This window comes from Emydura macquarii, unplaced genomic scaffold (assembly GCF_026122565.2).
Source record: "Emydura macquarii macquarii isolate MOO-44397 ecotype Brisbane River unplaced genomic scaffold, CSIRO-AGI_Emac_v2 contig_2768, whole genome shotgun sequence".
NCBI lineage: Eukaryota > Metazoa > Chordata > Testudines > Chelidae > Emydura > Emydura macquarii.
In genome coordinates this window covers 47,140,422-47,167,255 of record NW_027132905.1, presented here as the reverse complement: position 1 = coordinate 47,167,255, position 26,834 = coordinate 47,140,422, and the positions used below count along the sequence as shown (strand labels likewise).

The window sequence follows — 26,834 nt, the reverse complement described above, 5'->3', positions numbered from 1 at the left end:
TCAGGATGAAACATCCTATTTTAGCTTTTACTGGAGTTTACTTATGAACTCCCTGCCTATCTAGTATGAACTGACTTTTTGGTTTAAGAATAAACTCCTTCTGATAGAAAGTTACTGCATCTTTTACTGCCTTCTGGAGACAAAATTCTGCTCCTTTTTACACCAGTGTAAAACCAGAAAAAACCCAGTGTAGTCAATAGAATTACTCTGGATCCACACTCTTGTAAATCAGAGCAGAATCTGTCCCTAAGTGTATTAATGAGGCGCAAAGGCACTAATTACCCTGGCTGTAACAATTAACTATTGTTTGGACAGCACCTTGAATATGTTAAGAGTTAACAAATTGTTATTATTTGTTGCAAATGAAGTGGGTGCCAGCTGCTTACATATCCGGAGAGTAAAACAGGGAAATTGAGAAAGCACCAAGAGTTCCATTTCTATCTGTTTCAATTCAGAATAAATATATATATATATTGGGGATGGACAATCTCATGGCTAAAGCACAGGACTAGGAGTCAAGAGTTCACAGACTCATAGACTCTAAGGTCAGAAGGGACCAATATGATCATCTTGTCTGACCTCCTGCACAATGCAGGCCACAGAACCTCATCCACCCACTCCTGTAATAAAGCTCTAACCTATGACTGAGTTATTAAAGTCCTCAGATTATGGTTTAAAGACTTTAAGGTACAGAGAATCCACCAGCAAGTGAGCTGTGCCCCGTGCTACAGGGAAAGGCGAAAACCTCCCAGAGCCTTTGCCAATCTGCCCAGGTGGAAAATTCCTTCCCGACCCCAAATATGGTGATTAGTTAAACCCAGAGCATGTGGGCAAGATTCACCAGCGAGACACCCAAGAAAAATTTCTCTGTAATAACTCAGAACCCACTCCATCAAACGTCCCATCACAGGCCATTGGCATATCTACCACCAGTAGTCAAAGATCAGTCAATTGCCAAACTAAGCTGTCCTATCAGACCATCCCCTCCATCAATTTATCAAGCTCAGTTTTGAAGCCAGCTAGGCTTTTTGCCCCCCACTGCTTCCCTTGGAAGGCTGTTCCAGAACTTCACTCCTCTGATGGTTAGAAACCTGCGTCTAATTTCAAGTCTAAATTTCCTGATGGCCAGTTTATATCCATTAGTTCTTGTGTCCACATTGGTCCTGAACTTAAATAATTCCTCTCCCTCCCTGGTATTAATCCCTCTGATGTATTTATAGAGAGCAATCATATCTCCCTTCAACCTTCCTTTGGTTAGGCTAAACAAGACAAGCTCTTTGAGTCTCCTCTCATAAGGCAGGTTTTCCATTTTGCGGATCATCCTAGTAGCCCTTCTCTGCACCTGTTCCAGTTTGAATTCATCTTTCTTAAACATGGGGACCAGAACTGCACACAGTAATCCAGATGAGGTCTCACCAGTGTCTTGTATAACAGTACTAACACCTCCCTATATCTACTGGAAATACCTTGTCTGATGCATCGAAGGACCGCATTACCTTTTTTCACGGCCACATCACATTGGCGGCTCATAGTCATCCTGTGATCAACCAATACGCCTCTGTCACATCCAACTGCTACATCCCCAGTTTATAGCAGAAATTCTTGTTATTAGTCCCTAAATGCATGCCCTTGCACTTTCCACAATTAAATTTCATCCTATTTCTATTACTCCAGTTTAAAAGGTCATCCAGATCTTCCTATATGATATCTCAATCCTATGTATTGGCAATACCTCCCAACTTTGTGTCATCCGCAAATTTTATTAGCACATTCCCACTTTTAGTGGTCAGTAATAAAGAGGTTAAATAAGATTGGTCCCAACACCGATCCCTGAGGAACTCCACTAGTAACCTCCCTCCAGCCTGACAGTTCACTTTTCAGTATGACCCACTGTAGTCTCCTCTTTAACCAGTTCCTTATCCACCTTCCAATTTTCATATTACTCCCCATCTTTTCCAATTTAACTAATAACTCCCCACGTGGAACCGTATCAAATGCCTTACTGAAATCTAGGTAAATTAGATCCACTGCATTCCCTTTGTCTAAAAAACCAGTTATCTTCTCAAAAAAGGAGATCAGGTTGGTCTGGCACGATCTACCTTTTGTAAAGCCATGTTGTATTTTATCCCAATTACTGTTAACCTCGATGTCCTTAACTACTTTCACTTTCAACATTTTTTCCAAGACCTTGCATACTACTGAGGTTAAACTAACAGGCCTGTAGTTACCCGGATCATCCTTTTCCCCTTTCTTAAAAATAGGAACTATGTTAGCAATTCTCCAGTCATACAGTACAGCCCCTGAGTTGACAGGTTCATTGAAAATCCTTGCTAATGGGCTTGCAATTGTGTGTGCTAGTTCCTTTAATATTCTTAGATGGAGATTATCCGGTCCCCCGTGATTTAGTCCCATTAAGCTGTTCACGTTTGGCTTCTACCTCGGATGTGGTAGTTTCTACCTCTATATCCTCATTCCCATTAGCCACACTACCACTATCCCCAAGCTCATCATTAGCCTCATTAAAAACAGAGGCAAAGTATTTGATTAGATATATAGGCCATGCCTAGATTATCCTTAATCTCCAATCTATCCTCAGTGCTTAGTGGTCCCACTTCTTCCTTCTTCGTTTTCTTCCTATTTATATGGTTATAGAACCTTTTACTATTGGTTTTAATTCCCTTTACAAGGTCCAGCTCTACTTGGCTTTTGGCCTTTCCCACTTTATCTGTACATGTTCTGACCTCCAAGAGGCAGCTTTCCTTGCTGATCCCACTCCTCTTCCACTCCTTGTAGGCTTTCTGCTTTCTCTTAATCACCTGTCTGAGATGCTTACTCATCCAGCTTGGTCTACAACTCTTGCCTATGAATTTTTCCCCTTCCTTGGGATGCAGGCTTCAGATAGGTCCTGCAACTTTCCAAACCTCCTCCACGTTTAGATCCATGAGTTCGTCACTCCAGTCCACTTCCCCAACTAATTCCCTTAATTTTTGTAAAGTTCTGAGTTGTTTTCCTAACTCTTTCACACACTCGCTGTGTGACCTTGGGCAAGTCACTTCTCCTCTCTGCACACTAGTTACTCAGCAGCAGGCAGACCTCTCTGTGATCTTATCAGCTGCTCTTTCTTGAACTGTTCCTCATGGTTATTATCTACTTCACCAGAAACAAAACAACTGATCTGTTCTTGGTTCTCACTTAAAGAAGAAAAGTGCTAAGTTCTTGCCTTATAAAAAGTTTCACACACCACCAAGCTGATCTCGTGTGCTGCCACCATTCTGTCTCACCAAACTGTTGTGGGGGGATCCAATCCTTAAATCCCAGGCTGTTTTAAACCCCCCCAAATCTGAACAGAGTCCAGGCATAGCTGCTGTCTCAGGGCCTCTGGACATGCTGTTGGGGTGCAGATCTTCTATCTGCTACCCCTTTCTAAGAGCTTAGACTACCCAGCCCATCCCGGGCACCGGTGCTGAACTTCTCTCTCCCTCACCCCTCCAGTAGCTGAAATACACCCTCTTCCAGAATTCCATACAAAGGCGAGAGCCTGCTGGCTTACCAATTCAAGGGGAACATGATAGATATCGCATACAACCTCCTATCTAAAAACTGGGGATAATAATAGTGACAGGGGTGTGACAATGTTTCATTCATCAGCATTTGTAAAGAACTTCCAGATCCATAGATGAAAGGAGCTATAAAGACACACAAAGTATTGTTATATGAAACAGTTAAATGAAAGTATTTCAGGGCCATATGTTTCTTCTGCTTCTGGGTCTATGGCTAATCCAGTCAGGTCTTTGGTAAAGAGTTGCCTTTTGTCAGACAAGCTAAGCTTCTTCTGTACAAACTGCTGAGAATCTGAACACAGAAAAATCTAGGGCCCGATTCTCCTCCCACACAGTGGTGTAAATCAGGAGTAACTCTACTGAAATCAACTGATCAGGCCCCTAGCCTGCTGACGAAGTAAAGCAGCACCCACCATTAGCCAGGACACTGGTTGAATGGAGGGTTTCAGTGATGACTTTCTTTCACATGCTGCACAGTTCAAAAGTGAAGATTTGCATTCTGGTCGTAAGAATGCAACAGTGTCTCAAAAGATGAAAGCTGCCCCCAAATCAAAGTTGGTAAATCATTCCAAAAGCAAGCCCTGGCTGGAGGTGGGGGAGGGAGGGTAAGGCCAGCTGAAATATATCAAAGGGGCTCTGTGTGGTTGCGACAGTCATTTCCTGACAGGCTGATTACTACTTAAGATGAATAGCGCAGCGCTGCACACTCATTCTGAGGTCTTGGTGCTACTACGAGGAATGTGTTGCTAACGGGAAAGCTGAATGATGAAACAACTCAAAATATATTTTACCATAATCCTGAAGGCAGGCAGCAGGTAAAAGCAGACAGAGTAAACCTGCTGGCAGCGTGCACCGCTACCTCTAAGGAAAAGAGCAGAGTTTAGCCTTTAAACTGCTGAACATCTGCTCTGTACTATGCCAATCAAAAAAGCATTATTTACTACACCATATTCATCCATTTAAGCATACCGGGGTTTCCCATGCTATGGGAAGTAAACTGCGGCCACATACATACAGGCAATACAAGGGATGGTACCCTAGACTGTCATCACTGAAGCAACAAGCATAAAGGAGCATACCGTTAGCTGCCTAGTACATGTGCTGGGGCCAGTCACCAGCACATGTAGTCACACACATTAAGGCCTGGTCTAGACTGACAATGGAGGTTGACATAATGAGGCTTACGCTGACCACATGAAGTATGCGTCTCCACTGGCATGTCAGTTCTGCCAACCTAAATTGCGGCAAAATTCGACTTAATAAAATCACCTCCGCAGGCGGCGTAGCGCTGAAGGTGAATTCTGTGAGTCGAATAAGTGTCAGCGTAGGCAGAGCACAACGTAAATCGACATCATTGGCCTCCAGGAGGTATCCCATAATGCTCTGTTTTGACCGCTCTGCACATTCACAGTCTGCTGCACTGTGGCCACGTACACAGGAAATAGCGCCTCCCCGCAAGCCCCGGGAAATTTTGAATTCCCATTTCCTGTTTGGTCAGCGTAGAGAGAGCTTGCCAACACAACTGATCATGGCGACTGCACATCCCAAATGTGCTCCAGCCTGGAGTCGACCTGAGGTGCATGCAATTCTCGGTGGAGACCCCACCACTGTGCCACCACGCAGCATTGATATCTTGGGGGAATCTGAGGCCAGGATGAATGAGGACGAGTCTGCGGAAGAAGAGGAGGAGGATGATTAGGAGAACAGGGGGCAGATGAGTGGGGTATCCCTTCTCCCTGAAAGTCAGAAACTGTTTGCAACACAGGAGCAGCCCACCCAGATGCAGGAAACCGTGACTGACCGGGATGCCAGGGAAGGCACATCTGGTGAGTATGTACAGCAAATTGTATGTCTTTGGTTATATCCCCAGTCCAGAATCTTGTGCCAGCGGGAAAAAGTGGGGTGTGTGGCGATGGGGCTGTGCTTCCTCGTACTTGGTACTTGGTACTAGGGAGCACGGACTCGTGGAATATGGTCACTGGGGATTTCCTAACATAGATGCTCTCACCCCTTACTTACCATGGCTGGAACAGCACACCAAACCCTGCAATAGTTAGGCATTATAACTATACAGGGAATTATTTATAAATTGTAACATTGCTTTTCGTACACGGGACAAGTTAACAATGGGTACCTTGTGCTTTGCTTCCCTTATAGTGGGCAACGTGGCCTTCAACACACCATCTCATTCTCCTGCAGAGCGCCTGTTGCAGATAAGAAAGCAAAGAAACAAACCAACCGCGGGATGGCATGTTTAATGAGATAATGAATGCCTCCACGGCTGCTGACAGAGAGCTAAGAGCATGGAGGATTTCATTATCTGACAGGCTGAACGTGGACATAGACAACAGGAGTGTGAGTGTTCAACACAAGGTGAGACGCTGCGTACAATGCGTGATCGGTCAGACATATTGAGGCATGGTTCAGCTTCAGAAAGCGCAGTGGTAAGACAGACTCTCTCTGCAGCTCTTGCAAAACTCTGAGCTAACGCATTCTTTCTTAGCCCCTACCCCAAAGCGGTTTAGAAGGAGGTTGAGCAGGGTGCAGTACGTGCTGCACTTCTCGCCAATTGAGGGGAGCAGAAAGAGACGACGGCCCCTTTAAGGAGTGGGAATGTGTGATTCTTTCACATGTGCACTGCCAAAATGAGCTCTGTATCCCCTCTCAGGCCCCACACAATGCATGCGAAACGTTCAATTATCTTCCATTCCCCCCCTCTGTGAAGGATCACCAATAAAAGAAGTACTGCTTTACAATTCATTGCTGTTTGTTTATTGATAAGGGAATAAAGGGAGGGGAAGGTGGCAGGGGGAACAGGAATGGTGGGTGAGGGGGTGGGGGGGAGAACTGCATCGGTGAGGGATGAGTAGGAGATGTAAAGTGAAAGCACAGCACAGATAAGCGACGTACATTACTGTTGTGTCTTGTTGCAAAAACAGTTTTTCAATGCTTCCCTGAGGCGCAGCGCTCCGCGATTGGCTCTCAGCGTTGCAGTGGCATCTGGCTGCTCAAAATTTGCAGCCAGCCTATCTGCCTCCACAACCCAATCCAATGGGAACTTCTCCCCCTTTTGTCTCACAGACATTATGGAGTGTACAGCAGGCAGAGATAACCATTGGGATGTTTTTTCACTGAGGTTTAACTTGGTGAGCAGACTGTGCCAGCGCACCTTTAAACGGCCAAATGCACATTCCACCACCAGTCTGCACTTGCTGAGCCTATTAAAATGCTCCTTGTCACTGTCCAGGTGCCCGGGGTAGGGCTTCATTAGCCATGGGAGGAAGGGGTAGGCAGGATACCCCAGGATCACTATTGGCATTTCCACATCGCCAATATTTATTTTTTGGTCAGGGAAGAAAGTGCCCACCTGCATCTTTCTGAACAGACCAGAGCTCCCAAAGATGCACGTGTCATGCACCTTTCCAGACCACCCCACACTGATGTTAGTGAAGTGTCCCGTGATCCATAAGGGCCTGCAACACCACTGAGAAGTATCCCTTTCGATTTATGTACTCTGTGTCAAGGTGGTTCGGGGCTAAGATAGGGATGTGTGTGCCATCTATGGCCCCCCCCCAGTTTGGGAACCCCACTGCAGAAAAGCCTTCTACTACGTCCTCCACATTTCCCAATATCACTACCCTTCTTAGCAGAAGTCTATTAATGGCCCGGCATACTTGTATCACAGGTGCTCCCACGGTGGATTTACCGACTCCAAATTGATTCCCAACTGACCAGTAGCAGTCTGGCATTGCTATCTTCCACAGAGCAATGGCCCACTCTCTTCTCCACTGTCAGAGCTGGTCTCAAGTGAGTATTCATGTGTTTCATGGCTGGGCAGAGCTCTGCGCAAAGTTCAAAGAAAGTGACCTTTCGCATTCGAAAGTTCTGCAGCCACTGCTCATCATCTCACACCTTCATAATGATGCACACCCACCAGTCACTGCTGGTTTCCCGGAACCAGAAGTGGCGCTCCACCGACTTCAGATGGTGTGTGACAGCCTGCAGGAAACAGGAATTGTTTCATTCTATGATTTGTAGAAAGGTGGCCTCTGTAACATCGTAATTTTCAGCGCTGCGGCTCCTGCCTCACCCCTGAAAACACTGCAGAATAAGTCGTGAGGTGTTTGTGATGCTCACAATAATAGTGCAGAGCGGAGTGGGCTCCATTTCTCTCAGGCAATGGCGTGCACACGGCAGAGAGAGACGGCTTGTAAAAAATGGCACGAAAAGGCGATCATCTGTTTGTTTGAACTGGGACAAGAAGGGAGGAGGGAGGGAGTACGTTGCATCATGGGAGAACGACAACCTTCCCAAAAGCCTCTGTGGCCAGTTGCACTGTGGGATAGCTACCCACAGTGCACTGCTTTGATTGTCGACCCAAGCACAGCTGGTGAGGATGCAATGCCCCGATGCAATGAGTCTGGTGTGATCACGCGCCTCCAACTTCTAAAATTCGGTGGGTGAAAGTCGATTTAAAATAAATCGACTTCACTCCGCAGTGTAGACATTCCCTAAGCCAAAGTATTCCAGGCGGTATTAAAGGAAAACTAAATGCAGAGGAAGTCCAGGATGTTGGACTTCGCCCTGGCCATTCAGGCAAGTGGTGGAACAGACAAGTGGGTGCAGTAACATCTTCCAATTCCCCAAAATACATGCAATATTCTCCTAGTTCACAGTAGGCAAAATCTTGAAGCCTCTTCAGTGCCCTCTGTGCGCCTCAGCTTGAGGCTGTATTAACTTCTACTGCTTTGCCTCTCCACGCTGTGTAGATCCCAGCAGCCTTTACATATGGCTCCAGGAGCAGTAACAGGCAGGGATCCCTGGGGCTGCATATATCTGCCTAGGAAGGAGAAAGCCAAGATCTAGGTGGAAGCACAGGGCTGCTGAACGAGCAGCCTGGCCGCTTGCAGATCCTATATGATTCAATGGGCTAAAACCTCAACTTCTTCCTTAGGAGAAGTGGGGGTGAAACCTCCCTCCCCCGCAACAGAAGAATTCCCAGATAAAATCCGCTCTTTGAAACTTACCTCTCCCCAGATGAGTCTAAAAGCAGCATCAACTGTAGCTACCATTGGAGAATATTTATTCTCCAGGACCTGCTTATCGCAAAGACTGTTCTGGCTTAAAAGAACCACCAAGAGTTCCTCAAACTATGCACATCCCGGACATCCCGAGGATCTGCTTAATGTAGCCCGGGTCATGTCTTTGCTTAGCCAAGTTGTTACACCACAGAGGAAAGCATGGGATATTTTAGGAAAATGTGGCCTGAACTCCAATTACTACAAAACTATTGTAACTTTTCAAACCCTAGTTCTCAGAAAGCACCACCAGACACGTTAGTAATAGCCTCTCCCACCATGCGTCACTGATGTTCAATAAAGTCAACCAGGATTTGTGTCAGCATTGGGATCTCACACGTGATCAGCATCCATGCCTCTCAACACTCACCCTTTCTGACCTCAGTGGAGTGATTGTGAGACACCACATAAGAAGGAAACACTCATTTCCCTTAGCTACAAGCCACAAGAGGAGATGGATTGAGCTGTTCACTGGTGATTGAACACTGGAGTGTGGTTTTGATCAGAAGAGTGACTATGTAAAAACAACGTCTTCTTACCAGAAGAAGATCATCCCTCAGTGTAAACTCAGAGTAAGATCTCCTTACAAAAATTAAGGTTTCAATAATTTTTAGCCCTCTTGACCCCAGAGAGCTAGCACAGTTATAAAAAAGGAAGCTGTATTCTCTTCTGGCTCATATGTCATCAATTCAGTTCCAACAGCAAAGTCTTTGCAAACAGTGACGACGCATGGAACAGAAAGAGAAGGTTGAATCTGTAGAGGTAGCCATTAGAAAAAATCATTTTTATACCTGTAAACTGAACACATTTGATCCAGCAACACCAAGAGACAAAGTCATTCTCACAGAGTCACTTTTCAGAGTAGAACCACCCTGTAAAATAATCTAGGCATCAGCTAGGCTTATGTTGGAAAAAACAAATTACAGACATTTATTATAATGTGTGCCATTTAAATGTTAAAAAAAAAAATCTGGTCATTCACAGTGTTACTAATACACAATCCAGATTTCACATGCTTCAGAAAAGTAGCACACACAAGCTAAAGTGGAAACCTCAGATTGCTCCTTAAATCAATTCAGAGAGAAAGCAAACCATAGGGCAGTGGGTTAACACGAAAATTAATGTTAGTCAGAATCTCTTCCGACTGTAAGGCTGAAGTTTGCCAGAGTGGACTGTAAAGGGAATGGGATTTGCAGTTCAAGAGCCTTGTGATGAACTAGGCTCAAAAGAAAGAAAAAAGAAAATCCTTCCAACTCTCTGTGAAAAGCTCAGTTCCCTCCCACACCCACACCCACGCCCTGCAAAAGGACAAGAATGGGGAGAACTGGAGGCCAGGGTAATACGAGAGCTGGATTGGAAGGTTCTGTGCCTAAAGAGGAAAAAAATTAAGTCTCCTTATAAAGATTCACGGCTGCTGCTGAAGGCAAGACCAGGGAATAACCCTGATGCTCTAAGCCTGCAGATCCACATGAGAAAGTGCAGCTAAACGAAGTATGGAGGGGAGGCACGGGGGGAGCAGGGCGGGAACAAAAAGACATTTGGCAATCAGAGGGGGTTCAAATAGCCAAAAGGGCTTGGCAGACATTTTGCAAGCCACTCAACAATGGTCATCCTGAGCTGAAATCAGAACAGACCCATTGACAACGATGGAGCTAGGCCAATTTACACAGGCAGAGGATTTGGCCTACTACCTGCAATTATTCAGTGCCCAACAGGCTAAGAGAGAGTCTTATTCTTACCCAGAACTAGTTAATTCCATCCTGATTAACAGAATTGTGATTGCAGTGACGCCAGTATAAATCCAGAGTAATAGCATCAGCGGAGTTACTCCAGTTTTACCACGTGAAAATGGAATCAGAGCCTGGCCCCGGAACATATAATCACTTCTTGTACTTGGGAAGAAGATTCCCAAGACAGTCAGTGAAACATGAGAAATCTGTGTCCAGCCCATCCACCAGAGGGTCCCTAGCCCTGTCAGTGTGTGTAAGGAGAGACGCAGAAGGAAGAAGTATAGTCCAGGGTAGGGTGACTAGATAGCAAGTGTGATGGCATGGGGGGGGAGGAGGGGGTATAGGTAATAATAACCCTATATAAGACAAAGCCCCAAATATCAGGTCTGTCCTTATAAAATTGGACATCTGGTCACCCTAGTCCAGGGCAGTTACTGAGAGAGGAAAAAGTCTCAGGACCAATCTAGCAAAAGAGGGAGCAGAGGGATCTGGGGCCCAGTTCAGCTAAGTAAGGACAAGAAACAGTCCTAGAACCTGCTCTGGCTCTGGAACCTCAGGAAAAGGTGCCCTCCTGCTGCAAATGGAAGGAAGGCCATGCTGGGTCTGGGTCCAGTTAGTGGAGGAAGGGGTTCTGAGATGGGAAAAGGAAACGTTAACTTTCCAAAGATCATTACATCTCCATTTAACTTTATTCAAACCCAGTTGTCATCAGCTGTCATGGAGCCCTTAGTCATCCAGATCAGATTCTCGATTCCAACTCAAGCAGTTGCTCCAGCTGAGTGTATTCCTTCCGCTCCATCTCGCCATAGGCTCTGCAACCCTTCTCCTCAATCCGTCCATGTCCCTGTCTTGTCTGTCACAGCAGAGTACAGCACAATTTCCAGAAAGTTACACACCATGCCCTTCTCTGCCATTACTTCTCGCCAGTGTCATCCACCACTGGGAGACTTTCATAAGATTCAAAGTCAGTGATGCTCATAGGAGGCGGGTTAGCATTGCTGGGCTTTGAAATGGAGAGATGTTCGAATTGGGGCAAGAAACCAGAGATCCTCGGGCTGCCCGGACACTCCTCCGGCTTGCACATAATGCAGTCCCGCAAGGAGCAGGCCTTTTCCTCCCAGAATTCACCAGCCTTAAGGTTCACTGTGATGTTTTCAGCTGAAACCACAAAGTGCCGGATACGTGCCTGTTTGTGTAACTCGCACATGCAGACCCAGGGCTGCCAGTTGTTCCAGTGGAAAAGCTGATCCCCTGTGGAAAGTCAAATCAGACACGTTGGCAGAGAGGATGGGAAACGGAGCCATTTGGAAATAAGTGATAACAGACTATGGAAAAGGGAGAGTTCTAAATGGCAGACTTCAGTGGGAAAGCAGCAGTATCCTATACATAGGGTATGATCCTACGCTTCTTGGAATCAATGGCAAAGGTCCCATTGACTGCAGGGCCATGTGGTTAAGCTCACATAGGCAGGCCCCAAGAATTTAGAACTGGATAGGGGAAGAAAGACACAGGATTTTGAAACATGTAATTGAGATAACTTCTTAATTCTGCAATACACCCAAATTGTGAGACACTCAGACAGCTAATGGATTGGTTCTGGCATGTTGATCATTACTTATACTGAAACAGGATTGAATAAGGTTGTATGAAAAAGGCCAGTTAATTTTGTGATGGCAAAAGGCACCTGATCAAAAGCCTTGTAGATGGAAAACGTCCATCCACAGAATGGACAGCAAAACATTCTCCCACACCTCCATGCCACTGGGCCTCATCTCTGATCTGGTGTGATCATCTGGAGGCAGGAGAGGATTCACTCTCCAGGGCCCTTAGCCTCTCTGCTGAGACTATCAGCAAAGACTTTAACTGGGACGATCATCTTGGTGATGTCATCACGCCTCTTTCAGGAATGGTCTGACACTCACCGACTCATTTCATGAAGTCACCAGACAGACATCAGATGAGAACATCTTTCACCATGACCAACCTGATCCGTATTCAAGCCAGTGATCTAGCTATCAGAGGCTTTGTAGCCAGCTACTAATCCCCGGAGCCACACAGGCCGTGACTAGAGCATCAGCTGGACGCTAAAGGTTGAACAAAATCATCTTCTGCATGGCGTTGCTTGAGGTCGTAAGCTCTTTGAGACAGGGAATGTTCTGTTTTTGCACAGCGCTGAGCCCAGTGAGGTTCTGGTCCATGACTGGGATTTGTAGACACTACCACCATTCAAATAAATAATAGTAACAATTACCTACAGTCTGCTGTATACTGGCACCGCTGACACACCCCAGAAACCACAGCTCAGAGCTCAGGAGCAGCAACATACTCAGTCCTTTTTCCATGCAGGGTCGAGCCGGACAAGTACTCCGGCCGGATCACAAAAACCCTGATCCAGAGTCCAGCTGGAATTGCTGGAACCTACCAGGGGATATTTACTTGCTCCCATAGCAACATCAGAAGAGGCCATTAAAGAGCTGTCATTCTATAGAACACACGCACCGGTCAAGGTCTTCAGAACTTCCTGTGCTTGGCTTCGTTTCAATTCAGCAGAGCCTGGCTCATTACGAACCTGAGAAGGTGGTCAAATGTAGACTAGAAATTTGATTTCCCTTTCATGGCTTCCAGTAAAGGATGCTACTTATGTTCAGGTTGACCTGTAGCAGGACACTAACAGAATCACTTGTTCTCCCAGGCTTTTCTGGTTTCCATATGGAGCCAAGTGTTCACATCCCACATTTTTAGAAAGGCAACATGGTCTGGAGGAAGGAGCATAGTCCTGGGAGCCAGGAAACCTGAGTTGTAATCCTGGTTCTGCCACTGATGTGCTGTGCAACCTTAAGCAAGTCTCTTCACCTTCCTGGGCTTCAGCTTTCCCCATTAGTCAGATGGGGATAACTTATGTGGATGTTGGTGTAACAGAAGCAGATTCACATAGCTATGATGTAGCTGTGGTAGTGCGTTGAACGGACTAATGGGAGTGGAGCATTCTATGTAAATGCTGTCCATTGTTCCAGGGAGGAATTGCAAAGGGTTTATGATCTGAGGGTTTAGTGGTGACACTGGTGGTGAAAAGGTTTTAAGGAGTCCTGCCTTAAGATACAAGTTCTCATGATGAAGTTTTACTGGTGTATTTTGTATTAGTTTGAGATGTATTTCTAGTTTCTGTGCCCCAAAGATGGAAAGAATTTTACAAATTCCATGTCCTTTGCATCATATTTAATATGCTGTTTGTGGTACCTTTTTCATACTAGATTCAGATTAAGGCAGTGAAACTAAACTAAGTCACGCTGTCCAGTTATAGTCAGTTTCATTTTCTATTTTTTGTCCAGTCGCCTAACGCAGTCATTTCTAAACTTCCAACACCAGAGAGGAATGTTTAATTTTTTTTAAAAAATTGCTTTAAATTAAATACTGTATTAAAATTATTCCATTCATAGTCTTGTAAAATTAATTCCCCCTTTTTTAAAAAATTCACAACCTATGTTTTGTACCAATTGTAAGTCCTGTAACACTATACTGACAATGAGACTAACTCATCCCTGGTGTCAGCCCAAAGAAATCAATGATGTTATACCATAGGGATAAGTTTGGATCAAGATTTCTAAATACACTTAAGAAGGCTTGACTACAATCCATAGAATCTCTATGGTAGAACTCTAAATTCCAGTGTTAGACAAAAAAAACCCATAAAACTGCTTCTTTATTGATTTCAAAAGGGAAAATAAAACCACACCACATAACACAAACAAACTCAAACACATCATTTCAATGCAGTGAAAAAATTCCATGAGCATGTCTTCAAGATGCCTTCCCACCAGCTTTTAAAATCAGAGGTAACCATGACTTCAGAACATTCTAAGGTATTTTGTGGCTTTGATTCATAAACTGCCTCTTTCTTTGATTATGGTTTCTTTTTTCCCCCCACGCCTATGCTTATCATGATCCACCAAATCCTCTGCCCAAAGATAATGCACAAAAAACAAACCTGCTTTTCTTATTGGAACTAAAACACAGTCAGGCTTGTTTAATGTAAGAATTTATCATGTTCCAAACCTCCTGGAAGCATGAAATTGAGCATCTTTGCATACCTCATGCTGTGCCATGCAGTTCACCATCCAGAGTCTCGGAATCCTTGGTTTGACGAGTCGATCTTATCGCTTTTATGAGTTGGTTGTTAAACTCTCTGTACGTGTCTATTGCAATACACCCTATGGCTGTTCTATTACAGGGAACAGTACTGGTCATCCTGTTTTCTTAAACCCATTAGATGTCTCCTAAGAACGCCAGCAATGGATCACGTACACTCAATGTACACACTCCTGGGTGGGAAAGTACACATGCACATGGAACTGCGGCAACTGCATGTACAAATGGCCAGTTAGATGCAAGATTGGCCAACTGCAAGCAATTTCTGCAATTGTCGAATTGCAACTTGCACAATCCATTCCAACACACATCTGTATGTGGATCTTTGTGAGGGCATTTGCACTTTCAGAGCTCGGAAAATCTCTCCTCTAAAGGTTAATTTTAGCAAATCCCGTCATTTCTACTCACTCCCATCACCCCACACGTCCCCTGGGTAATCAGGTCAGCACCTCACACGGTTGAGACAGCAGGACTTTAATTAGCAGTTGCTCTGTAGCCTAGTGGCTTGTCTTCATCTCTCTGCTGAGAAGCATTGCTAAGTCTGAAATGAGCTGAGCGGGATAGATTTAGGAGCTGGTCCGTTCTGGTTCCTCCTGACATTCGGGACGCCAAGGTCTAGAACCCAAACAAAGACTCAATCAATCTACACAACCAAAAAACCCACTCCCCCAGCTCGCCACAACACAGGAGCCTTTCAAGCCACCTTTGGCTCAGTAATTTGTCTCCCAGCTCCATTAACGCTTTCACTGCTACAGCACGCTGCAGCAGCATCGTTCCGCTGAAGGGCGGACATCCCATTGGAAGGCTGATGCTTGCCCGCTTCATACCCAGTACACGGGGCAAGTGGGGAAACTGAGCCCAATGTGCTCCAAGCCTTTTGCTCAGCACTCAGTGAATTCCCAGCCTTCTCAAAGCCCACAGAATAAGCTGAGCCCCAGAGAACAGTGCAAGTGCAACTCAGAATAGCCTGTTCTTACCAGGTGAGAATGGTCAGTGGGTTTTTGTTCCAGTGAAGTTCGCAGATCCAAACCGCTCAGCGTGGGGTTGCTGGAGGGGACGACATTTTCCCAGCCAGCCAGGCAGTGCTGCAGGGAGAGGGCTATCTGTGAATGCCTTCTCTGCTAGTGTACATACCCCCAAAAAGCAATAGCCCGGTCTCTCCAAAAGGAGGCGTTGAGAGACCATTGATTTCAAGAGCTTTATATGGTTACAAAGAGGGATCGACAAAACCTTCAGAAAGGTCCTAAGGAGTTGTGGCCGGACTTGCTTTCCCCTTCACTGGCTTCCAGCCACCTCCAAAAACTGTTCTAAAAATGGATTAAATCAAAACAATTGGATTTTTTTTCAATTTAAACCAAATACACGTTTTCTTTTAAAAAATAAAGCTAATTAAAGTTAAATTTGAAATGACGACAAGCTGTATTTAGGCCTCACCTTCTTACAGTCTATTAAAATCACTTACATTAAATACAAACAACAACATTCAAGCAGTACATGTTGGCTGCTGAAGTTTTAAAGAAGTCCTGAACTGCTGGAAGTTATTGGCTAAGCATCTGGAACCAGAATTTGTTGAAATGGTTATCCAGATTTTAACAGCTGTAGCCTCTTCTGCAAGGGGAAGAGAGATTTTTCTTCATTGCAGTTTATTCAACTAGTTCAGCTCAAAGTTGAGAAACTCACAGAGAGTTGGAAAAGCAGGAAAGGTTTCTCCCACCTCCCCTTTTTAATCTATGGATGAAAATTAGGTGTGAGCGGATGAAATCTACTAGTTCTAAAATCTTGAAGGACACAGTGACCAGAAACAATCTGTTGAATTCACTAACTAGAGATAAGACTTCCTTTGTTTAATAAATCAGTTAGTTTTAAACACAAAACATGTTTTGATGACCTCACTTTGTGTTTTCTTATGTAACCAGTACACTTAAGGCAGTTTTATTTAACTAATAAAAAAAACTCTTTAAAATGCTGATTTTCTGCATTTTTAATTGAATTCCAACTTCCACCTTCCAATACAGCTTATGACACAAATCACAATTAAAAAATGAACCGTCTACTAAATAAGAAATGCATCATTCTCGAACATAAACAAACATAAAAAATGCATTATTTTTAACACAATAAAAAAGTTGTAAAAGTTAAGAATCTGAATAAATGATTGTTAAGCTATAGAATTTCTTAGATAAATGTGTATGGATATAATGTATCTTCCTGGTTAGCAAAAAGAAGTACCAAGGAACGATAACCAACATTTCTGTTGAAAGTAAGTATAAACGCAAACAAGATTAAAATTGATGATTTAAACCAAGATTTCGAAATCAAACTTAAAAATCAATGATGGCAAAATCACATGTGGTTGCAATGAGAGACTAAGTGGGTGAGATAATACCTTGCCACCTTTCTCTAACATCCTGGGACCGACAACCACACTGCATGCAACATGTAGTTGCAATATCTGTCACACCAACTTCCTGAGATCTCCGAACTCAGTGCACCTGGCCACATCTCCATTTACCCAAGCAGCTCCTCCAGACGGAATTTTGACAGAAGCCATGCAAATAACTGGCTTTTAAAAAACCCAACAGTTTCAGGTTGCCCACGAATAACAAATTTTCAAGTTTTTTAGTGAATTTACAAGTCAAAAGAAAATTTGTTTCAGGGCAAAGCAAATGTTTTGCTGGACTCAAAACATAACGTTTTGTTCCAATTTCAGAAGGGCTTTTGGCTTTTTGGGGGGTTTTTGGATTTTTTTAAAATAAAATTGAAGGAAATTTCAAACCAAAAAGTCGTTTTGAACTGAAAAATCAGAATGCTTCATTCAGAAATTGTCGAAACTAAATGTTTCTTTCCTGGAAAACAAAATTTTATCTTTTTTTTTGTTCACCCAAACAATTTGACGACATCAACACAAATTTAACAAAATGTTTCGGTCGACTTAAATCTGCATTTTTCAATGACAAAAGCTTCAGCCAAAAAATTTTGCCCAGATCGGTCTCTCTGGAGCCCTTCTCTCTCCGAGACACTGAGAGTCTGTCTACACAGCAACTAGATGCTCGCCACCGGCCCATGCCAGCCAACTCAGGCTTGCAGGACTTAGGCTGTGGGCCTATTTCATTGCTATGGAGAGCCCAAACCCCGGGGCGATCCTGGAGTGTGGGCTCCATCCCGAGGCCCAACGTCTACATAGCAGTGAAACAGCGCCACAGCCGGAGTCCTGCAAGCCTGAGTCAGCTATTTTTCTTTGCTGCGTAGTTGTTCCCTGATTCACTTTGTTTTTAGAAATACCAGCCTTCTCGGTTTTGACTCAAACTAAACCCATTCACCCTGCCCGTCTACTTTTACCACAGCCTTCTGTTCAGCTCGCACAGCATTTTCTCTCTAAAACTGATTATTTGTGTCTTTAGTGTTGCAAACTGCAGCTTGCTCTTCTCTCTCGGACGCATTTCTTTGCCCTACCTGCTTGCAGGAGAGTCGCTGTACCCAGCCCTGCAGGTATCTGCTCTTTATTCTCCCTCAGTGTATAGCATTTGGACACACACTGTATGCTGAGGGGTCATATCAATCATACTGTATTACAGATGGGCATGAGCTGCAAAGTTTGCACCTGCGTTCGGCTCTTCCTGAATGTCACAATGATTGGGTCAGTCGCAAAGCCTAGCTATGAACTGCCCCATAATTTGGGGCTGTTCAGCTCTGGAATCTTAGTTGAGACCCATCTCTGGCATGAACACATCAAGGCTTCTGGTATTCCTTTTTTCCTAACATGCTGCTATTACCATTCACCTGCTGATGCTGCAGCCACCTGTATAGCAGTCAAATGGGAAGGGAGAAACTTACCGAGGGTAAAGCCAGATTGTCTGCTGGTTCAAAGCTCTTCCTGCGATGGATTTTGTACTTATAGGCAGGCAGGAGTGTGGACCTGGGAATGCTGACCCTGCAGACAAACAGAGGAAGTAACTGCGCGCATCCTGCAGAAGAGACATCGCAAAGCAGAAGCCATCTGCAGTCCTCCTTTCACACCTGGAGTCTTAGGGCCTCATCTAACACCTCCTGCAGTCAATGGGCTTTGGATAAGGTCCTTATGTATACACCCAGATTCTGGACTAATTTCAGCCCTGCGGTAAGAGGATGCACCTCTCCTTGCCTTCAAATGTGAGCTGATCCTGCTTACATCAAAGCTGAATTTGGCCCTTTTGCTTTTCAAACCCCAGAGCTTCCTCTCCCCTAAGACAGCAACTTTGTAAGGAGGCATCTTCACAGGGTCTTTTCCCACATTCTTAGCTCTTTGTCTGTCTACCCTCACTGTTTCCCGTGACACTCAGACTACGAGCACTGCAGAGTCCATCTGTACAGACCTGACATAGGCTGGTTCCTCCAGCGTCTCCGGAGGCCGCCAGGCTCTCGGGGTCTTACACATGGGGCAGGCAGACTGTGAATCCACAGGGACAGTAAATAGGCGCCTGTTTAATCGATAGCAATAAACACCTGCCACACAGAGTAGAGATCATTACTTCATTTGTAGCCTGTAGCTCCTCCTCCGATCCAGGCTTGTAAGCACCCTTCTCCCCCAATGCACCACACACACACCCTACAGAAACAAACCCTGCTCTTCTCCCAAAGTACTTTTTTACACATTAATTTCCCCCTTCAACTGTTTCCTGGAAACAGATACAGATTTATCTGAACTTCTTCAACTTACAGCACAGCTGGGCAGGTCAATTACAGAGAACTCGGGGGAAACAGAGACACACTGCATGAAAGAGAATCAACAAAGGGGTTCCTGCCTCTTTGGAGTGGGAAGTTGAGGCTGGAGAGCGGCTGAACTGTAAATTCTTCCTGTGCTTCATCTAAGAGGTTTAAAGCAGGGCTCTCCCAAAAAGAAAACAACAGAGCACAGCTGCCTGTGCCCTCAAGCTGGATTTGGAAGGAATCTCATCTTACACTGATGGGAACTGGGAACCAAATCTGCTTCTTGTTCAGGTGCCAAGTAATCCAATGTCTCTGGCCTAAGGAAACAAAGATTCAGTCACAGCTGTGGAGAACGTGATGGAAACATGGCAAAATCCCTTCTTACTGTCTAGACCTCCCTTTACACTGGCTTGGTCAGGAAAGTACCTGTCACACTGTACATTTAGACCAAGAAACCAAAAGGCTATTCACAGAGCAAATGCCCAGCTCTGGGAAGAGGACAGACCCTGTGCATTAGAATATACATGATGACAGGGACTAGCTCAGAAATCCATCTTAATCGCTCCCTGACAGCACTGGTTTCATGACCAGGCAGGAATGGTACAATTCACCCTTGGCACCTGGCTCTGGTTCAATAGCAAACAACAACTCCCCAAAAAGATAGCAAATGCTCTGTGACCTGCTGATGGGCTGGATGAACCATCCCTGGGCCATCCTCAGTCTCCTACTCGTCACAGGAGGTGGTAGACCCTCCCACTAGTTCTTCCCTTGTTCCTGGTGTAGTTCATTACCCTCGTAGTCCTCTCCTTACCCCAGGTCTTGCTCATGGACACATGCTTCTTTATTCACTTGCCGGAACTCCCTGAGCTCAGAGAAGTACTGCTCGGATTTCTCGGACAATGACGAGTCTGTCTCCAGCAACCCTGGGAACGCGAAAGAGAGAAGAAAATTCAAAGCTGGAATACATCAGAATACATGCAAAGGGGTCAGCTAACCAGGGCGCTGGGTGCCAAAGAGGGCAAATGATCAGACCAGTAGGTATGAACGGAATGCAGCAGGACCCACTGCTAAGCGGATACTGCCTCGGTCAAAGGAGAGACGCTTGGCAGCGCCACTGAGCCGGGGGGCCCCGTGACTTCAGTGACTTTGCACACCTGGTGCAAGGAGTGAAACGATCTCCACTCCTCATGTCCTTCATTCACCTCCTGCTGCTCTGTGCGCCCCAAATTCTCTTAGCCACGCAGCGGCTGCACGGCTTCCCAGGCCAGTCTCCTCGCTGCCAGGCCAGGAAAGCATGGCTCACCTCTGCACTCACCGGGTCTGGCTTGGTAAAACTGCAGCTCTTGTGCTGAGACCAGTTGCCAACGGAAGACTTTTCAGCAGTACCGGGGACCTGCGGGCGTGCTGCAACGGCTCACGCTGTCCCACCCCCAGGGCGGGCACAGAGTCTCCAGCCCTGGGCCTGCACCTCGGTCTGTACTCTTCGGCAGACAGGAGGTAAATTGCGGCTTTAGCCCCTCAGATTACCAGATCAGCCCAACGTAACACAGACTTGCATAGGACTCACCTGCAATCCAGTCATAGCCCAAGAAAGGTCGCGCTGACCAGCTCTCCGCGGGGATGGTGTATTCCTCAGGGTCTGACTGAAAAGTCACACGGCCAGCTTCCTTCTGGGGTGGAAAGAGTTTGCAGCTCACTGAAGACTCTATGCAGCTAGAAGGACACTGGGCTCCACGAAAGGGACCTATGTGCTAGCTGTAGACATGGGGCAGCTGTAGTCTAGTGAACGGGGCTGAGAAATCTGGGCTCCAGACTCAGCACTTTACTGCCTGGGTTTAGGTGAGTCACTCACTCCTCCCTGCCATTAACCCCATCAGCAAAACAAAAAGACATTCCCCCGAGGCCCCAGAGCACGTCAGCGTGAGAGCGGCAATCAGAACGCAGGCTTGCCGACTTCTAGCTCCCTGCTAACAGCACCACACCCAGCTGCCTAGCAGGGTGACAGCAGCCATTTGTGCAGGAGGTACACTCTGTGCTTAGGGGGACAGGCCGTGTAACGGGGGTAACCCACCGGGCCCTCCGAGGGAATCCAGGAGCTGGGCTGTGTGAGCAACCTGTCCCGTGTGGACAAGAGCAGCAGCAGGATGGAGAGGGCAATGGAGAGGGCTCGGCTCTCATTCCACAGACAAGGGGGGGAGAGGGGCCTTCACCTACTAGGAACAGAACAATCCTGACCCCGATCTTTACTCCCCCCACCCCTGCTTTGAGCGGCTCAGGCCGACGGGCTCAGAGCCCATCTTGCTCTTTACCTTGGATTCTTTAGACTGAGGTGTCAGCAGGATTGATTTGGGGGGCCTGGACTCTCTAATGGCTACTCGCTGCCGGCCATTCCCTTCCGCTGGGGTCCTGCCCAGCACTGGCTCTGCCTCAGCCCTCGGCCTGTCCCTCTCCTGGGGCCTGTGGAGGAGGGTGGATTGCTTTCTGCTCTCTCTGTGTTTCACAGGGATGGATTCTTCCTCTGGGCTTCTCAGGGCACTGCCGTCTCTGGAGGTTTCTCTGGTGACGGCAGCTGCTGGTGTGAAGCTTCGTTCTGCCCCGGGGGCCCCCGCTCGGACATGCAGCACCCCTCTGCCCTCTCTGCCGCACGCTGCGGGTTTCAGTGGTGACCGAAGGGCTGTCCAAGCCGCGCTGGATCCGGGTTCCACAGACACTAGCGTCACAGGGTCCATCATGCCCTTCGCAGCCAGGCCCTGATTCTCCTTCTGCAATGAGCACAGAGACCCGCCCATCACCACAGAGACAGCTTGGGAATGATCTCCACGATCACCCAGTGACAGCTCAGCCTTCTACGCACCCCCTCCCTGCCAGGTACACTCACACAGAGGCTTCTGGGGAGAGAAGGGGGACAGGTCGCATGCTCCGCTTGAGCTCTGCTCTGATCCCTCCACCGAGTGGGTGCGAATCGGCTCCAGAGAGCGCTACAGCCAGGCCTCTCTGCCCACAGGCAAGAATCACTGCAATGGGCTGCCTCTGAGGTGGTGGGGAATTAAGGGACAGTGGTACAGGACACCCCTCTTCCCACTTCAGTTGGGGATACCTGCGTATCAGAGGCTGCCCGAACTGGGCACTATATTCTCCAATCTTGAGTCTCATGGGGCCGAGGCTTTGCTAGACAAGCGTATTTCAGATCATGGGATCAAGGACAAAACCCACTTATTTCTCCAGCAGATTCTGCAGGCACAGGATCCCATCCCTAGTACCACACACATGCACCTCATCTACCCCATCGCTGCCTTTCACCATGGTACCCGCTTGCTTTCCAGCCCTGTGCCTGGCGGATCTCAGCATAACTAGTCCTGAGCCTCTGGGTGCCGCAGCTTTGAAGAAATACCTTTTATATTACGAAACCTCAGAGCCAGGCATTGAACAGTTAAAGAGGAAACTGCATTTCTACTACAGCATCACTTTTCCTTTCCACCACTGCCCAGCCCAGCCCAGCCCCTACCCCTCTCTTAGGAACAGGAGCAGCTCTCTCTGCAGGAGTTGTTCTTTTGGAAAGAGAGGATGGTGATCGTGGTTTGTGAGGAAGTCTTTTCCTGATTTCTTCCTGCTTCGCCTTGAGCCTTTCCAGAAGATCGTGGTTTGCATGACGCAGCCTCTCCAGATGCTCTGACTCCATCTTCTGCATGCTGTTCCTTGTAGGCAAAAGCTGCAGGGCCAGAGAAAGGTGGGTTGCATAACTGTGAGCACTCCACAAAGGAATAGATTGGGGGGAGCCAGGTGAGTTACAAATTGATGTAAGTGTCTCTAGAGAGGATTCCCAAGTGCAGGGAGGGTTTTCTGACAGCTGAAGTTTTTATCAGATCCCCTGAGAAAGGAATCAGCCTCAAATGTCTCCATGCTTTAAGCACTCTAAGAACAAGCATCATTCTTCATCCCTCTCCCCTTAGGGAAGTTATCAAGTAATTTTGGCCAAAATCTGAGTGCCGTTGAAAAGAGAGATTATAAAACCTAACAGAGGAAATAAACCATCATGGTTTTAAAAAATCTATATTTAAATTAAATTGGGTTTAAATGGCCCCGCACGGAAAACGAGAATGTGAAATCCAGTTAAACTGATTAACCTAAACTTCAGCACCAAACCCAAACTCTGATTTTTTTTAGCAGGGTGGAACTCCTGTAACTCCATTTGATAACTTTGGCCTAGGGTTTAAAATATTTCCTGGTTTAATCACAGCTATTTTAATAATTCCTAGAAATGCACAAAACATTCAGAGCATTGTACAGGTAGTAATTAATCCGCAGAAGACCCTGGAGAAATATGTAGGTCAGTATTGTCACCCACGTTTTACAGATGAGCTAACTAGAGCAGAAAAAGAGGAAATGACTTGCGCAAAGCCAGAGTGGGAGTCAGTGACTCAGACAGGGCGAGAATCCAAGTGTGCTCACATCCAATCCAATGCTTTAATCTCTAGACCGTGTTGCCTCTGTCATAGTAATACAGGTAAAGGGAGTTAAAACAAACAAAAACTTGTCTTGACAGGACGACTGCCTCATTGTCCAGCATGGATTCTCCTGGCAAGCTGGCCCACAAGCCAGGGAAAGGGATTTTATAAAGGAAAAAATCATAGAAATTTAGGATCTCGAAAGGTCATCTAGTCCAGTCCTCTGCACTAAGGCAGGACTAAGAATTAGCTAGGCCATCCCTGACAGGTGTGTATCTAACATGTTCTTAAAACCTCCCATGATGGGGATTCCACAACCTCCCACGGTAATTTGTTCCAATGCTTAGCTACCCTGACAGTTTGGAAATATTTCCTAATGTCTAACCTAAATATCTCTTACTTCTTATCTTGTCCTCAATGGATAAGGAGACCAATTTACAACGCTTCTCTGTATAATCATCTTTTACTGTTATCATGTACCCCTCAGTCTTTTCTCCAGACTAAACAAAACCCAAGTTTTTCAATCTTTTCTCAAACTTCATGTTTTCTAGAAGACCTTTAATCATTTTCGCAGCTATTCCCTGGACATTCTCCAATTTGTCCACATCTTTCCTAAAGTGCGGGGCCCAGAACTGGACACAGTACTCCAACTGAAGCCTTACCAGTGCTGTGCAGAGAGGAAGAATTACTTCTTATGTCTTGCTTACAAGACTCCTGCTCATACATCACAGAATGATGTTCACTTTTTTTGCAACTATATAACATAAAGTACAGTATATACTATGTTTAATTTGTGATCCACTCCCCCAGATCCATTTCCACAGTATTCCTTCCAAGGTGATCATTTCCCATTTTGTATTTGTGCAATTGATTCCGCCTTCCTAAGTACAGTACGTTGCATTCGTCCTTATTGAATTTCATCCTATTTATTTCGGACCATTTCTCCAGTTTGTCAAGATCAGTTTGAATTCTAATCCTGTCCTTCAAAGGGCTTGCAACCCCTCCTGCCTTGGTGTCATCTGCACATTTTATAAGCACACTCTCCTCTCCACGATTTAAGTCATTAATGAAAATATAGACTAGTACTTGTCCCAGGACAGATCCCTGCAGGACCCACTTGATATGCCCTTCCAGTTTGACTGTGAACCATTGATAAAAAACCCCGAATGCGGCTGTCCAACCAGTTGTGCACCCACTTTTATCTAGGCCATATTTTCATAGGTTCATCTAGGCTATACTTCCCTAGTTTGCTTATTAGGTGGTGATGTGAGACAATATCAGAAACCTTACCAAAGTTGAGATATACCACATCTACTGCTTCCCCAACCTCCAAAAGACTCATTACCCTGTCAAAGGATAGTAGGCTGGCTGGACATGATTTTTTTCTTGACAAATCCATGGTGGTACTTATCTTCTAGGTGCCTACAAAATGATTATTTACTCCATTATCTTTCTGGATACCAAAGTTAAGCTGACTGATCTAAAATTCCCTGAGTTGTCCTTACTTCCCCTTTTAAAGATAGATACTATATTTGCCCTTTTCCAGTCCGCTGGGATATCTCCCGTCCTCCAGGAGTTCTCAAAGATCATCACCAATGGTTTCAGTCAGTTCCTTCAGTATTCTAGGATGTATTTCATCAGGCCCAACCAACCTGAAGACATCTAACTTGTCTAACTTTATGAATACACAGGAAGCAAGAGGAAGGCCAAGGACAGGGTAGGTCCATTACTCAGTGAGGAAGGAAAGAGAGCAGCAGAAAACACAGCAACGGACAAAGCGTTCAAAGCCTTTTTTGTTTTGGTTTTCACCAAAAAGGTTAGCAGTGACTGGACGACTAACACAGTGAAAGGGATGGGATCTGAAGCTAAAATAGGGAAAGAACAAGTTAAAAATTACTTCCTGTCTTTCCTGTGCATTGGGATGGTTTGCTCTGGTGCCTTTAATAATGTCTCTTAAAAAACTAGCAACTTTCCTGAACTCATTTTTCCCTTAGACTTGCTTCCCAGAGGCTCTTACCTACCAATTCTCCAAGTTTGCTAAAGTCTACCTTCTTGAAGTCCATTGTCTTTATTCTGCTGTTTTCCTTCCTACCATTCCTAAGAATCACGAATTCTATCATTTCATGATCATTCACCCACGCTGCCTTTCACCTTCAAATTCTCAACCAGTTTCCCTGCGTTTCAGAACCAAATCCAGGACAGCTTCTCCACTAGTTGCTTTCTCCCTCTTCTGTAATAAAAAGTTGTCTTTCTTGAATTCCAAGAATGTATTGGATAAACTATGCCCTGCTGTATCCCTTTCCCAACAGATGTCCATGTAGTTGAAGTCCTCCATCACCATGACGTCATACACTTTGGATGATTTTGTTTGTTGTTTAAGGAAAGCCTCATTCACCTTTTCTTCCTGGTTAGGAGGTCTGTAGTAGACCCCTATAATGATATCACCTTTGTTTTTTTTACCCATTTTATCCTTACTCAGAGACTTTCCACTTTACATACAAGTAAAATCCCAGGTCGGCCTCCCACTTCTCTCTCAACTTCAGTGCAGATGTATACATCTTTGATGTACCAGGCAACACCGCCTTCCTTTTTTCTGGGCCTGAGCAGGCTGTAGCTAACATGTATCCATTGACGGACACGGGTTTTCTCAGACATTTACTTTTCTATGGCACCTTTTGTCCCGAAGGATCAGTGAGCCCCGGGCACACACGGCATCGGATTTGTTTACACCTGCCTGTGACCCGGGCAGCTGGACACATGCCACAGATCAAATCCCTGTGCACACAGCGCTGCTGGGAAACAACACAACACAACACAACGCACAGCTGCAGGGCAGAGTCTGTCCCAGGGCCGATGGGGCTTTGAACCCTCCATGCACAGAACTGGGGGGGTCCCGTCCCGTCCCCCCCACCCCGGCTCCAGCCCCAGCCCCAGCCGCGCGGATCCCCGCCCGGGCTCTGCTGCCGGGGCGCAGGGGGGGATTCCCCAGCCCAGCCCCGCACGCACTCACCCTCCACTCGCTTTCGTCTGGCTTGTAGCAAAAGGCCACCCCCCAGCCGCCTCCTGATTGGCCAGCGCGCCTGCCCCCAGCATGCAACACACCAACGGCCCGCCGCTCGGTTTAAAGGGCCGGATTCCGAGTCTCCTCCCTGCCCCCCCCCCCCCCCCCCCAACAGCTGGCAGGGAGCA

At 46.1% G+C, this 26,834-nt stretch overlaps 2 protein-coding genes across 3 annotated transcripts in view; both read right to left on the bottom strand.

Annotated features, from left to right (window-relative positions):
* Positions 1-11,575, bottom strand: part of TNFRSF8 (TNF receptor superfamily member 8) — a 57,526-nt gene extending 45,951 nt beyond the window's left edge. The window contains exons 1-3 of the mRNA XM_067566658.1: positions 11,286-11,575; positions 8,588-8,681; positions 7,473-7,559 (exon numbers count right to left, since the gene is read on the bottom strand). Of these exons, the coding sequence (XP_067422759.1) occupies positions 7,473-7,559; positions 8,588-8,681; positions 11,286-11,575 (471 nt within the window). The remainder of the gene's footprint in view (positions 1-7,472; positions 7,560-8,587; positions 8,682-11,285) is intronic.
* The window catches only part of MIIP (migration and invasion inhibitory protein), a 34,953-nt gene extending 8,268 nt beyond the window's left edge, over positions 1-26,685 (bottom strand). Inside the window, exons 1-10 of one of the 2 annotated variants that reach the window (XM_067566834.1) lie at positions 26,656-26,685; positions 22,706-22,909; positions 21,510-21,962; positions 20,768-20,870; positions 20,012-20,123; positions 19,453-19,517; positions 18,867-18,996; positions 18,349-18,445; positions 15,492-15,599; positions 14,964-15,129 (exon numbers count right to left, since the gene is read on the bottom strand). In XM_067566834.1, the coding sequence (XP_067422935.1) occupies positions 14,989-15,129; positions 15,492-15,599; positions 18,349-18,445; positions 18,867-18,996; positions 19,453-19,517; positions 20,012-20,123; positions 20,768-20,870; positions 21,510-21,962; positions 22,706-22,888 (1,392 nt within the window). In that variant the 5' untranslated portion in view covers positions 22,889-22,909; positions 26,656-26,685 and the 3' untranslated portion in view covers positions 14,964-14,988. Of the gene's footprint in view, positions 1-14,048; positions 15,130-15,491; positions 15,600-18,348; positions 18,446-18,866; positions 18,997-19,452; positions 19,518-20,011; positions 20,124-20,767; positions 20,871-21,509; positions 21,963-22,705; positions 22,910-26,655 lie in introns of those variants that run through there. The other variant, XM_067566833.1, reaches the window with a different exon arrangement.
* Positions 26,686-26,834: the final 149 nt, after the last annotated feature.